General features: G+C 38.8%; 1 protein-coding gene across 3 annotated transcripts in view; it reads left to right on the forward strand.

Annotated features, from left to right (window-relative positions):
- Positions 1–12,489, forward strand: part of sema3bl (sema domain, immunoglobulin domain (Ig), short basic domain, secreted, (semaphorin) 3bl) — a 192,731-nt gene that overhangs the window by 106,902 nt on the left and 73,340 nt on the right. For all 3 annotated transcript variants that reach the window (XM_061985522.2, XM_061985523.2, XM_061985524.2), the window contains one exon: positions 255–374. In XM_061985522.2, coding sequence (XP_061841506.2) covers positions 255–374 — 120 coding nt within the window. The remainder of the gene's footprint in view (positions 1–254; positions 375–12,489) is intronic.

The raw sequence follows: 12,489 nt of genomic DNA on the forward strand, positions 1-12,489 counted from the left end.
CGCAGCAACACCAACAATCTTTTGGGTCTTGTTACTGAAACATGTGGTCTCAATAAGAATGGTGGAGAACTAACTTTGGTCCCCTGGTAGCCATGAAAATCAGCTTATCTCCGCTGGGATGACATCTTTTATTGCGCTTTGTGTATTTTTGATTTATTCAGCTGCCTGGGTGCGTGTGAGTGTGCGCATGATACGGCGGTTCTCAGCACCTACAAAGTATGCTCATGGTTGCGTATCCGTGTTTTTTTTTTTAGACGGAATGCGCCAACTTTGTGCGTCTCCTGCAACCGTACAACCGCACTCACCTCCTGGCCTGCGGCACTGGAGCCTTCCACCCCATGTGTAGCTTCATCTACGTGGGACACAGAGGAGAGGTAAGCCACACACACCATTTACACAGGTATGTGCGCTTAACGGGCGCCAACTAGCGTGATAATGTGTTCGGTTAACTTAATTTCCCGACGCATTAGGAGCTGCACTGACAACCTGAGGTTTCAGCCCATTTAGTACAGACCTAACGGCATATGAGATTTGTTTCGGAAAGAATACCAACGGAAGACAGTAGAGAGTAGGGATTAGTGTTGTCCCGATACCAAAATGTATTTCAATACTTTTCAATACTTTTCTAAATAAAGGGGATCACAAACAAATGTTGTCTTTATTTGAACAAAAAATCTTAGGGTACATTAAACATATGTTTCTTATTGCAAGTTTGTCCTTAGATAAAATAGTGAACATACAAGACAACTTGTCTTTTAGTAGTAAGTAAACAAACAAAGGCTCCTAATTAGTCTGCTGACGTATGCAGTAACATATTGTGTCATTTATCATTCTATTATTTTGTCAACATTATAAGTGACAAACTGTAAAAATGGATTATTAATCTACTTGTTCTTTTACTGTTAATATCTGCTTATTTTCTGTTTTAACATGTTCTATCTACACTTCTGTTAAAATGTAATAATCACTTATTCTTCTGTTGTTTGATACTTTACATTAGTTTTGGATGTTTACCACAAATGTAGGTATCGATCCGATACCAAGTAGTTACAGAATCATACATTGGTCGTATTCAAAATCCTCATGTGTCCAGGGACGTATTTCCTGACTTTATAAACATAACATGAATTTAAAAAAAAGATTTCATGATGCTAAAAAATATCAATGTAATCATAGTAGTAGGGATGTCCGATAATGGCTTTTTGCCGATATCCGATATTCCGATATTGTCCAACTCTTTAATTACCGGTACCGATATCAACCGATATCGATATCAACCGATATATACAGTCGTGGAATTAACACATTATTATGCCTAATTTGGACAACCAGGTATGGTGAAGATAAGGTACTTTTAAATTTTTTTTATAAAATAGGATAAATAAATTAAAAGAAAGTAAAACAATATGAAAACAGTTACATAGAAACTAGTAATTAATGAAAATTAGTAAAATTAACTGTTAAAGGTTAGTAATTTTAGTGGACAGCTGCAGCACGCACAATCCTGTGTGCTTACGGACTGTATCCCTTGCAGACTGTATTGATCTATTCTATATTGATATATAATGTAGGAACCAGAATATTAATAACAGAAAGAAACAACCCTTTTGTGGGGGAGGGAGGTTTTTTGGGTTGGTGCACTAATTGTAAGTGTATCTTGTGTTTTTTATGTTAATTTAATAAAAAAAAACAAAAAACGATACCATCCATCCATCCATTTTCTACCGCTTATTCCCTTTGGGGTCGCGGGGGGCGCTGGAGCCTATCTCAGCTACAATCGGGCAGAAGGCGGGGTACACCCTGGACAAGTCGCCACCTCATCGCAGGGCCAACACAGATAGACATACAACATTCACACTCACATCCACACACTAGGGCAAACGATACCGATAATAAAAAAAACGATACTGATAATTTCCGATATTACATTTTAAAGCATTTATCGGCCGATAATATCGGACATCTCTACATAGTAGTATTGACTTGATACGCTCTTGTACTTGGTATCATTACAATGGATGTCAGGTGTAGATCCTATGGCGTCACATTAGTGCCAAAAATCAGAGCGCATAAAAACTGTTATCGCGCGCTGATTCTCCACTTCGTGCGCGCGCGCGACACCCTTTTGCGCGCGCATGTTGCATTTTTGCGCGCGCGCGGTGCCTTTCTGTGCGCACGCGGTGCCTTTTTGCGCGCGCGCGACGCCTTTCTGCGCGCTCTCTGTGTACTCCTGGCATCTCTCCTCGCGCTGTCATGTTTCTTTTTGGCACGGTTCAAAGTCTTATTGACTGCCTGCACGACATCAAAGTCTGGCTTTCAGCTAACTTCCTGAGCCTAAATGAAGACAAAACAGAAGTTATGTTGTTCGGTCCAAGTCGCTCTCCCTCCCCCAACGTTGACCTCGGCACTCTGACCCCGTATCTCAGCGACTCTGTCACAAACCTGGGGGTAAAGTTTGACTCAGATTTTAAATTCGAAAAACAAATCAGCAGCGTCGTTCAAAAAAGCTTTTATCAATTACGCCAAATAGCGAAAGTGAAACCGCTTCTATCAAGACATGATCTTGAGAAATTAATCCACGCTTTTATCTCGACTCGTCTTGATTACTGTAATGCCCTGTATGTTGGCATTAGCCAGGCCTCCCTCGCCCGCCTGCAGCTCGTGCAGAACTCTGCTGCTCGTCTGCTAACACAGACCCGCAGACGTGAGCACATCACCCCTATCTTAGCGTCCCTTCACTGGCTCCCTGTGCGTTACCGAATACATTTTAAACTCCTTTTATTTGTTTTTAAATGTCTAAACAACCTCGCGCCAACCTATCTCTCCGACCTCCTTCAGCCTTACTGCCCCACCCGATCCTTAAGATCAGCCGATCAGCTGCTGTTGACGGTCCCTGACACAAGGCTGAAGCTTAGAGGTGACAGAGCTTTCGCCGTTGCTGCTCCCAAGCTCTGGAACGACCTACCCCTGAGTGTTAGACAAGCCTCCTCTCTTCCTGTTTTTAAATCTCTCTTAAAAACATACTTTTATTCCATGGCTTTTAACACTGAGTGATATCCATCCTGCAATGGCGCCCCATAATACACCTGCTGTGATCCTGTTTTTATGTTTTTATGTTTTTATTAATTCTATTTTAATTATTTATTTTTTATCGTGTTCTGTTTGTGTTGTGTTGTGTTTGCTCGGTACTCGTTTTATCTTTTAACCTGCTCATTGTACAGCACTTTGGCTACCCCTGTGGTAAATTTTAAATGTGCTTTATAAATAAAGTTGATTTGATTTGATTTGATGCTTAGACGGCCCCTCCTTTCTGATTGGTCAGGCGAAAAATGCTGAAAAATGCTCAGAGCCAATCAGAAGTATAGCAGGGCGGGTCATCGTCAATATGTATCAAGATTTACGGAGGAAGAAGTGGATAAAAAAATGTCGCGCGCTGATGAAGGTTATTTCATACCACATAAACACAATACAGGGTAATACAAAATGTGACCCAAATAAATAATAAGACAACAAACATCATAATCACATCTTTCAGCCAGAACTGGTCCACCAGCAATAACATCCAACCATAACATTATTTTATATTTTCACTTCTTCTTGAACATTTATTTTCTAATTTATGGAATTTCTTTTGATTCAGCCATAAAATTAATGAAATAATCTTTGAATTTTGTTTTTAAAATGTTAAAAATAGCTTTTAATAATGTATTCTGAAACAGTTTAAAATAATCAGAGAACTGACTAACACTGACCCTACACAACTATGTTGCACAATTAAGTCTTTTTTTTTTTAAAGCGAAAGAGGTAATTTCAACAGGTACAGCATCCTATGTCATATCTACATGTAATAAGATTTGTAACAAGGGAAACCGTTTGTAAATTGGTCGAAAATCGAGCAAGTTATGGTATTTTAATTAGTACATGTACCATTGACATCAATGTAATGATTGAGGCTAGCTGTCCGAGGTAAGATGGCTACAACGTTGCTACACTGGAGAATGATTGGTCATATGAAAAATGCTCTTATATATATATATGTGTGTGGATGTGTATAAGTGTAAATGTGTGTACGTGTATATACAGTATATGTGTATATATATATATGTGTATATATATATGTATATAGGTATGTGTGTGTATGTATATATGTATATATGTGTGTGTATATATATGTATATATTTATTAATATATACATATATATATGTGTATATGTATGTGTGTGTATATATGTATATATAAGTATATTTAATAGTGAAGTGAATTTTATTTATATAGCGCTTTTCTCTAGTGACTCAAAGCGCTTTTACATAGGGAAACCCAATATCTAAGTTACATTTAAACCAGTGTGGGTGGCACTGGCAGCAGGTGGGTAAAGTGACTTGCCCAAGGACACAACGGCAGTGACTAGGATGGCGGAATCGGGGATCGAACCTGGAACCCTCAAGTTGCTGGCACGGCCACTCTACCAACCGAGCTATACCAAGCTAATATATATACATTTATATATGTGTGTGTGTTTCTTTATATGTATATATATATTATATATATATATATATATATATATATATATATATATATATATATATATATATATATATATATATACATACACAGGTAAAAGCCAGTAAATTAGAATATTTTGAAAAACTTGATTTATTTCAGTAATTGCATTCAAAAGGTGTAACTTGTACATTATATTTATTCATTGCACACAGACTGATGCATTCAAATGTTTATTTCATTTAATTTTGATGATTTGAAGTGGCAACAAATGAAAATCCAAAATTCTGTGTGTCACAAAATTAGAATATTACTTAAGGCTAATACAAAAAAGGGATTTTTAGAAATGTTGGCCAACTGAAAAGTATGAAAATGAAAAATATGAGCATGTACAATACTCAATACTTGGTTGGAGCTCCTTTTGCCTCAATTACTGCGTTAATGCGGCGTGGCATGGAGTCGATGAGTTTCTGGCACTGCTCAGGTGTTATGAGAGCCCAGGTTGCTCTGATAGTGGCCTTCAACTCTTCTGCGTTTTTGGGTCTGGCATTCTGCATCTTCCTTTTCACAATACCCCACAGATTTTCTATGGGGCTAAGGTCAGGGGAGTTGGCGGGCCAATTTAGAACAGAAATACCATGGTCCGTAAACCAGGCACGGGTAGATTTTGCGCTGTGTGCAGGCGCCAAGTCCTGTTGGAACTTGAAATCTCCATCTCCATAGAGCAGGTCAGCAGCAGGAAGCATGAAGTGCTCTAAAACTTGCTGGTAGACGGCTGCGTTGACCCTGGATCTCAGGAAACAGAGTGGACCGACACCAGCAGATGACATGGCACCCCAAACCATCACTGATGGTGGAAACTTTACACTAGACTTCAGGCAACGTGGATCCTGTGCCTCTCCTGTCTTCCTCCAGACTCTGGGACCTCGATTTCCAAAGGAAATGCAAAATTTGCATGTTCTTGCTGTGTCCAGCTTAAAGTTGGTAGCAAACAGAACTCCGTATCACACTAACAGACGACGTCATTGTTTGCTTTCTTAAGCTGTGTTTTTATTTGCGCCTTAATAAATAGTTGAATTAAGAAACACACATGTTATTATTTTTATTATTAATTTTGTTAGGATGTATTTATTAACATTTATCAACCGTTTATTTAAGAAACATACATATTAATATTCATTTATTTAGAATTTATTTCTTTTAACACAGCTTGATTGCGTGTGAATTAAAAAAAGTTGATTAGTATTTACTTTCGTAATCAGCCTGACGTAAGCCAAAATAATATTTTCCATTAACACATGCTTTGATATCATTTGACAAATTTTATCATGTTAAACTGTAAAAAGGTCAGATATTGAATACCATTCAATTAAAAGTACTGTAAGATTACTCAGCATGCTAACAGTAAAGTGCTATCTTTTTGAGCTAATTTTGCAATCGTTTACCCTAGAGTCATATAACTTGGTATGTGACTGTTAGCATGCTACTATCCTTACATTTAAGTACTAGCTTTTTTTTGCTAAATTTACTCTAGCCATACACCTTACAGTCATATAACTTGGTATGTGAAACATGTTACATGTTAGCATGCTAACATTTACATGCTAACCTTTTCAGCTAATTTGACACTTGTTTTCTCTAATTCCACTGCCATACACCTTACAATCAAATAACTTGGTATGTGACACATGCTATATGTGAGCATGCTAGCATGCTATCATTAGCACACCTCATTACTCTTTTATCTTGCACTACAACAAGCTAATGCAACAAAATGTTGTTCTTATCTGTACTGTAAAGTTCAAATTTGAATTACAATAAGAGGAAGTCTAAGTCTAAGTCTAAACATGCTACTGTTTTAGGCTAGCTCTGTGGCTCATTTTGTACAGTTACCCTTTAAACTCACGGATTTAGACACCCTGCACCATCTTCAAAGTACGGCGGCTTCAGGCGACCCCCGGCCAGAGGTCCAGGGCACAGATAGCAGGCCCATCAAAATTTCTAGTTCAGTGTTAATATCAGAGTGTGCCCCGGGCCCCTTTGTGGTGGAAAAGTTGGACCCTGTGGTCAAAAAGGTTGAGAACCCCTGATGTAGATCAGAAGGAACCACTGATTCGTTCATTGGCTAGTTTGATCGGATTGAATTTGGATTGTTCTCTCGGCACACTCAAACGTACTTTTACTATACTGTCCACAGATATACTTCATAAAAGTACATACTCTTGAATAACCTCAGTCCTGGGCAGATGCCAGCCTACGGAAAAATCTTTGGGTCTCTCCGTTTAGCTTGAGGTTAATCAATGCCGAGCATGTCCCCCTCAAAGCCAAACAAACGTCAAGAACGGATGAACGAGAGCCATTAAGACTCAACTTGTAGCTGTTGGACGCATCACTGCGGACCGCCACATGACGGCCCAAAGCGACCCAGCGGGGGGGCGGCAGTCAAAGTGGGTACGAGGATCCACATAGAGGAAATGTAAGACTGTGGTGGGAAAGTGCCAAATTTAGTGTGGTATGTGTAGAAGAATGTGTACTTTTTACTCTACTTAGTGTTGTGTGTGTATACGTATGTGTACTTTTTACTCTACATAGTGTTGTGTGTGTAGAAGAATGTGTACTTTTTACTCTACTTAGTGTTGTGTGTATACGTATGTGTACTCGTTACTCTACTTAGTGTTGTGTGTATGCGTATGTACTCTTTACTCTACTTAGTGCTGTGTATTCTGCTTTACCCTCTATATGTCAAGTACTCATGAGAAATACACTACCTACTTCTATTGTACTACACAAATGTGAGTAAATAGAAGTACTGCATCTATCATGTAATGCAGATATTCACAATCATAAGACCGTGCCTATGAGAGACAAATATGTTTTGCTTCATGGAGGCCATATTTTTCAACCAACTTTTATTAAATTTAACACGCATGTGTTTGTCAGTCCCCCGAAGGTGCGTACCAAATTTGGCGGGGATTCGATTAAACACAGCGAAGAAACAGCTGAGAGTTTTGTCAAGCGGAGATATCGCAAGTCAGTCTAACTTAATGGGGTCGAACATTACGTTTCAAAAACAGCGCCACCATTCGGTGGTTCGTCCGAGAAATAATAGTACTGGCAACACAGTAGGTGTTAGGGCTGGACAATGAATCCAGTTTTGATTTCGGTTACGGCTTCTCACGATGATGAAAATTTAATAATAGAAAAAGAAGTATAATGGGCTGCGAGCTTGTAACGGTGGAACGAATAATGAGCGAATGAGTGGGAAAAGATCACGTCTACTAAAAGTTTGGCAGTCACCATGGTTGCTACTTTTTATTTGACACAACGCTAGTATGTCTAATCAATAATCGCCAAACTCAACAAAAATAAGGCATATGATTTCCGCGTTGAGTCACAGAATTGGCCTATACAACAAAATCCGCAGAACATCAGGGAAATTGACATAAATGTGAGTGAAATGCAGTCATTGTGAGGAGAAGGAACATTTGTTTGGTAAAATAATGTTTCATTCATCCCCTAAACACGCAACAATGCCGAGGCGGCCACTTGAATCAGCAACTAAACTAGGAAGCTAAAGCTAGCAATAACAATCCATACACCCACAATACATTTAATCTGCTTGTGTTGTAGTGAACGACATCATCCATGTAAGATCAATGTACAAACAATCCATACACCCACGACACATTTCATCTGCTTGTGTTGTTTTGAACGACATCATCCATGTAAGATCAATGTACAAACAGTAGTCGCAACTTGAGAGACGCTCTCCCTTTTAAAAACAAAACAAAACCTCAAGTCGCCTCCTCACGTCAATCTTCCCCTTCACAATAATAGCGCCGTGCGCCACATCCGGTTTGACTGCGCTAACAAATTGAAGGTTTCAGAAAAGTACTTTACACAAGCATAATGCACTTAAAGCACTTATTGATACATTAACACAATTATTATGCTTTGACTTAAAATACTGGTCAAAATTTTCCAAAGACGAATTGCATTAGTAGGGTTATAGAATTATTATTATTATAATATGATTTTTGCATTTAATTAAGAAACATTTTACAAAATGTTATTTTGACACAAAAAGCACACACTCTGTGGTGGTAAAATATGTGTAAAAGGTAAAATAAATGGAACTAAAAACAATTAAAACATAAAAACTGATTTGTATTGTTTTTATATTGCTATTGTTATTTAAATATGTTGTTATGACTAATATTTTGCTGTTGTGGTTTATTCGTTACTAATTAATATCCGTTTTTTAAAACTATATTTAAAGTTGAGTTTTGGTAGTACAATAACTGCTCATGTTTTCAAATTAATGAATAATCGTGTCATTAATCCTGATTATATCAATTAAAATATTGGTGATTATTATTTTTGCTCTAAGTTGTCTGAGCTGTTACTTTTCCGATAAATACACTACATGGTGGCATTGTTTTTGCACCCTAAACTTTGACCTCTTTAAGTTGACTTGACTTGTAATTTCTCAGCTTTTCAAAACTCTCAACTGTTTCTTTGCCGTGTCTAATCGAATCACCACCAAATTTGGCACGCGCCTCCAGGAGAACGACAAGCACGTGTGTGTCAAATCTGAGAAAGATTGCTTGAAAAACATGGGCGCCATTCAGCAAAACATCTTTGCTCTTTGTCCGTAAGTTGTCTAATGCAGGGCGGTCCAAACTGTTTGACTTGGGGGTTGCATTGGGCTGGGAGTAACACGATTCAATTAATCAATCAATCAATCAATCATTCAATCAATATTCTTTACTTAACCAGATAAAACCTGGCCAGCAAAACAATGTTACACAAAATTCATACAAGAACAACACAGCAATCACACACCACAATTAAAAAAAACATTACTTACATATATTAACATAATAACATGTGATAGATCAAAACAATGTATAAAATGTTTGACAACTTAAAAACAAGTAAAATGCTTAACAGCCTTTTAAAATGGCCTGAAATAATTATTAAATATTTATATAAACTTTTTTATGTAATTGGATATTAAGAGTATGTGAAAGTTTGACTCCTACCTTGTTTACTTCTGTGACGACCTCCTTTACAGTTTTGTAATCAATCGGAAATGTCAAGCAGCTAAAAAGTGCCAAACATAGATAAGTGTGGAGAGTGTTTTGCATTTTTCTCATCATGCATTAGAATGGGTATAATTTAAAAACAGTTTTTTTTTTATGTTGCTCAGATGTTTATTTTTTTTTTTTATAATATCCACACAGTTCAGTGAGCAGGTTGTCATATTTTTGACCATGTGTGTTGACTTTTTGTGTTGGTTGCATTTATTAATTTTTTCGTGCCATGACTAGGCAAGGTTGTTTGGATTGGGTCATATTAGTAAATTATGGGCTGTATTTTCTTTTAAAACATAATGTGTGAGCATTGACCTAAATTACCCTAATTTGGCCACAAAATGGATTTTCAGATATTTTCAATGAATTTGTGAACACTCCAAGGGCCAGTTTGCCAAGTAAACGTCTCGCGAGTTTGGACACCCGTGGTCTAATGATTGAAATTAATGGTGGAAACATGTCAAAACATGCACACCTACTTACTCTGCTAATACTTTTCTGACTTAAAAAAAAAATAAAAATATGGCCACCTTCCATCAAAAGGGACGGGACTTAAGGAACTAATTGTCCATAAGTCATTGACCATTTGTCTAATGATGATACAACTTTGAAGATATCTATATTACATGAATTCTAGCATGACCTTCAAAGTATTTTGACAACAACCCATAGGATGCGCCCTTAATGTTGTTACAATCATTTTGAACCTGACTGCATTTTCACATTTATGAAACATTATATTATCCTCCTGAGAACCAGCGTCATCTGTACATTGATTTTCTTTTTTTTATGATGCTAAATGTGCCGTGTGTGGACTTAGTAGCCTCATCAGGTAGTCACGGTCAGAACCCACAAGTCCACGGGGAGCGGGCCCGTTTATTTAACCAGTCGCTAACTGGTCCAAAACACACACACACACGAATGTTTGCCTGACCTGTGTGGAGAACCAAGACTCGGAGCGATCCAACTGGACTCTGGGTGGGATGACCTTTGTTCCCCCAGGGGCGTTTCATCTCAGCGAGGGTCAGACGTACATGTTTTACTGGTTATAGTGGTTGTAGTGGTTGTGTCTTTCTCATGCCATCACTCTGGGTTGGAGTCCAATCGCCGTTTGATGCTGAGGCGTTGTTATGACGTTGGTGTGTCAGCACCATTTAGGTGAAGAATGGCGCTGGAAATGTTTGTCCAGCCAAACTTTGGCTTCATTGTTCTTTGTTTTAGCTAATGTTGGCATTGTTTAACCATTTTCAAAAAACAAACAACCTTTTTAAAAAAAAAGTCATATTATGATTTTTTTTTTTCCATTTAAAACACTTTCTTGTGCTCTACATCAGTGTTTCTTAACCATTATTGGACCAGGCGGGCCGCCAAAAAATATCAGTTTCTTATCTTGGGTTCAATCCCGGGCTCGGGATCTTTCTGTGTGGAGTTTGCATGTTCTCCCCGTGACTGCGTGGGTTCCCTCCGGGTACTCCGGCTTCCTCCCACCTCCAAAGACATGCACCTGGGGATAGGTTGATTGGCAACACTAAATTGGCCCTAGTGTGTGGATGTGAGTGTGAATGTTGTCTGTCTATCTGTGTTGGCCCTGCGATGAGGTGGCGACTTGTCCAGGGTGTACCCCGTCTTCCGCCCGATTGTAGCTGAGATAGGCTCCAGCGCCCCCCGCGACCCCAAAAGGGAATAAGCGGTAGAAAATGGATGGATGGATGGATAGCTGAGGTCCGTATGGACCACAGCTGCACTCAGTTGCAATACACTTTTCCCCCACTTGTGGCAGTAATGACAATATCAAACTAACAGAAGAAGTCTGTGGCTAAAGTCATAGAGAAGTTTCTTAAGTGCAAAAATTATGACCAAAGTGGTGAAGCTGTATTTTCATTTGCACTTACATTTTATTGACAATTTATTTAAGTAAAATATCTATTATTATTATTTATTATGAACACTTCCTTGTGGTAGGGCAGCACGGTGGAAGAGGGGTTAGTGCGTCTGCCTCACAATACGAAGGTCCTGAGTAGTCGTGAGTTCAATCCCGGCCTCGGGATCTTTCTGTGTGGAGTTTGCATGTCCTGCCCGTGACTGCGTGGGTTCCCTCCGGGTACTCCGGCTTCCTCCCACCTCCAAAGACATGCACCTGGGGATAAGTTGATTGGCAACACTAAATTGGCCCTAGTGTGTGAATGTGAGTGTGAATGTTGTCTGTCTATCTGTGTTGGCCCTGCGATGAGGTGGCGACTTGTCCAGGGTGTACCCCGCCTTCCGCCCGATTGTAGCTGAGATAGGCTCCAGCACCCCCCGCGACCCCGAAGGGAATAAGCGGTAGAAAATGGATGGATGGTCTATATCAGTGTTTCTTAACCATAGGGCCTTGGCCCATTATTGGACCGCGAGCGCCATCTAGAGGGCTGCCAAAAAATATCTGTTTCTTAGCTGAGGTCCTTGTGGGCCGCAGCTGCACTCGGTTGCAATACACTTTTCCACCACTTGTGGCAGTAATGACAATATCAAACAAACAGAAGAAATCTGCGGCTAAAGTCATAGAGAAGTTTCTTAAGCGCAAAGTGGTGAAGCTGTATTTTCAATTGCACTGACATTTTATTGACAGTTTATTTAAATAACCTATATATTATTATTATTTATTGTTAATTTAGTTAGAATATATATTTTTAGCACTGCGTAATTGTATGTACCATTTTTAAACAGTCCCTTCTTTTGCAGTATATTTGCAGTATTTATTTTTATACATAGCTTGATCTCAGCCTTAATAATAATTTATTAAGTTAATTTTGTGGTTAACACATGGTTTCATATGTGTTATTCGCTCCCCCCCCCCCCCCCCCCCCCGTCAGCCATGTTGTAGTTTTTTATGCACTTCCGTATCGAGATTAC

Source organism: Nerophis lumbriciformis, linkage group LG23, assembly GCF_033978685.3.
Source record: "Nerophis lumbriciformis linkage group LG23, RoL_Nlum_v2.1, whole genome shotgun sequence".
Classification (NCBI taxonomy): Eukaryota; Metazoa; Chordata; class Actinopteri; order Syngnathiformes; family Syngnathidae; genus Nerophis; species Nerophis lumbriciformis.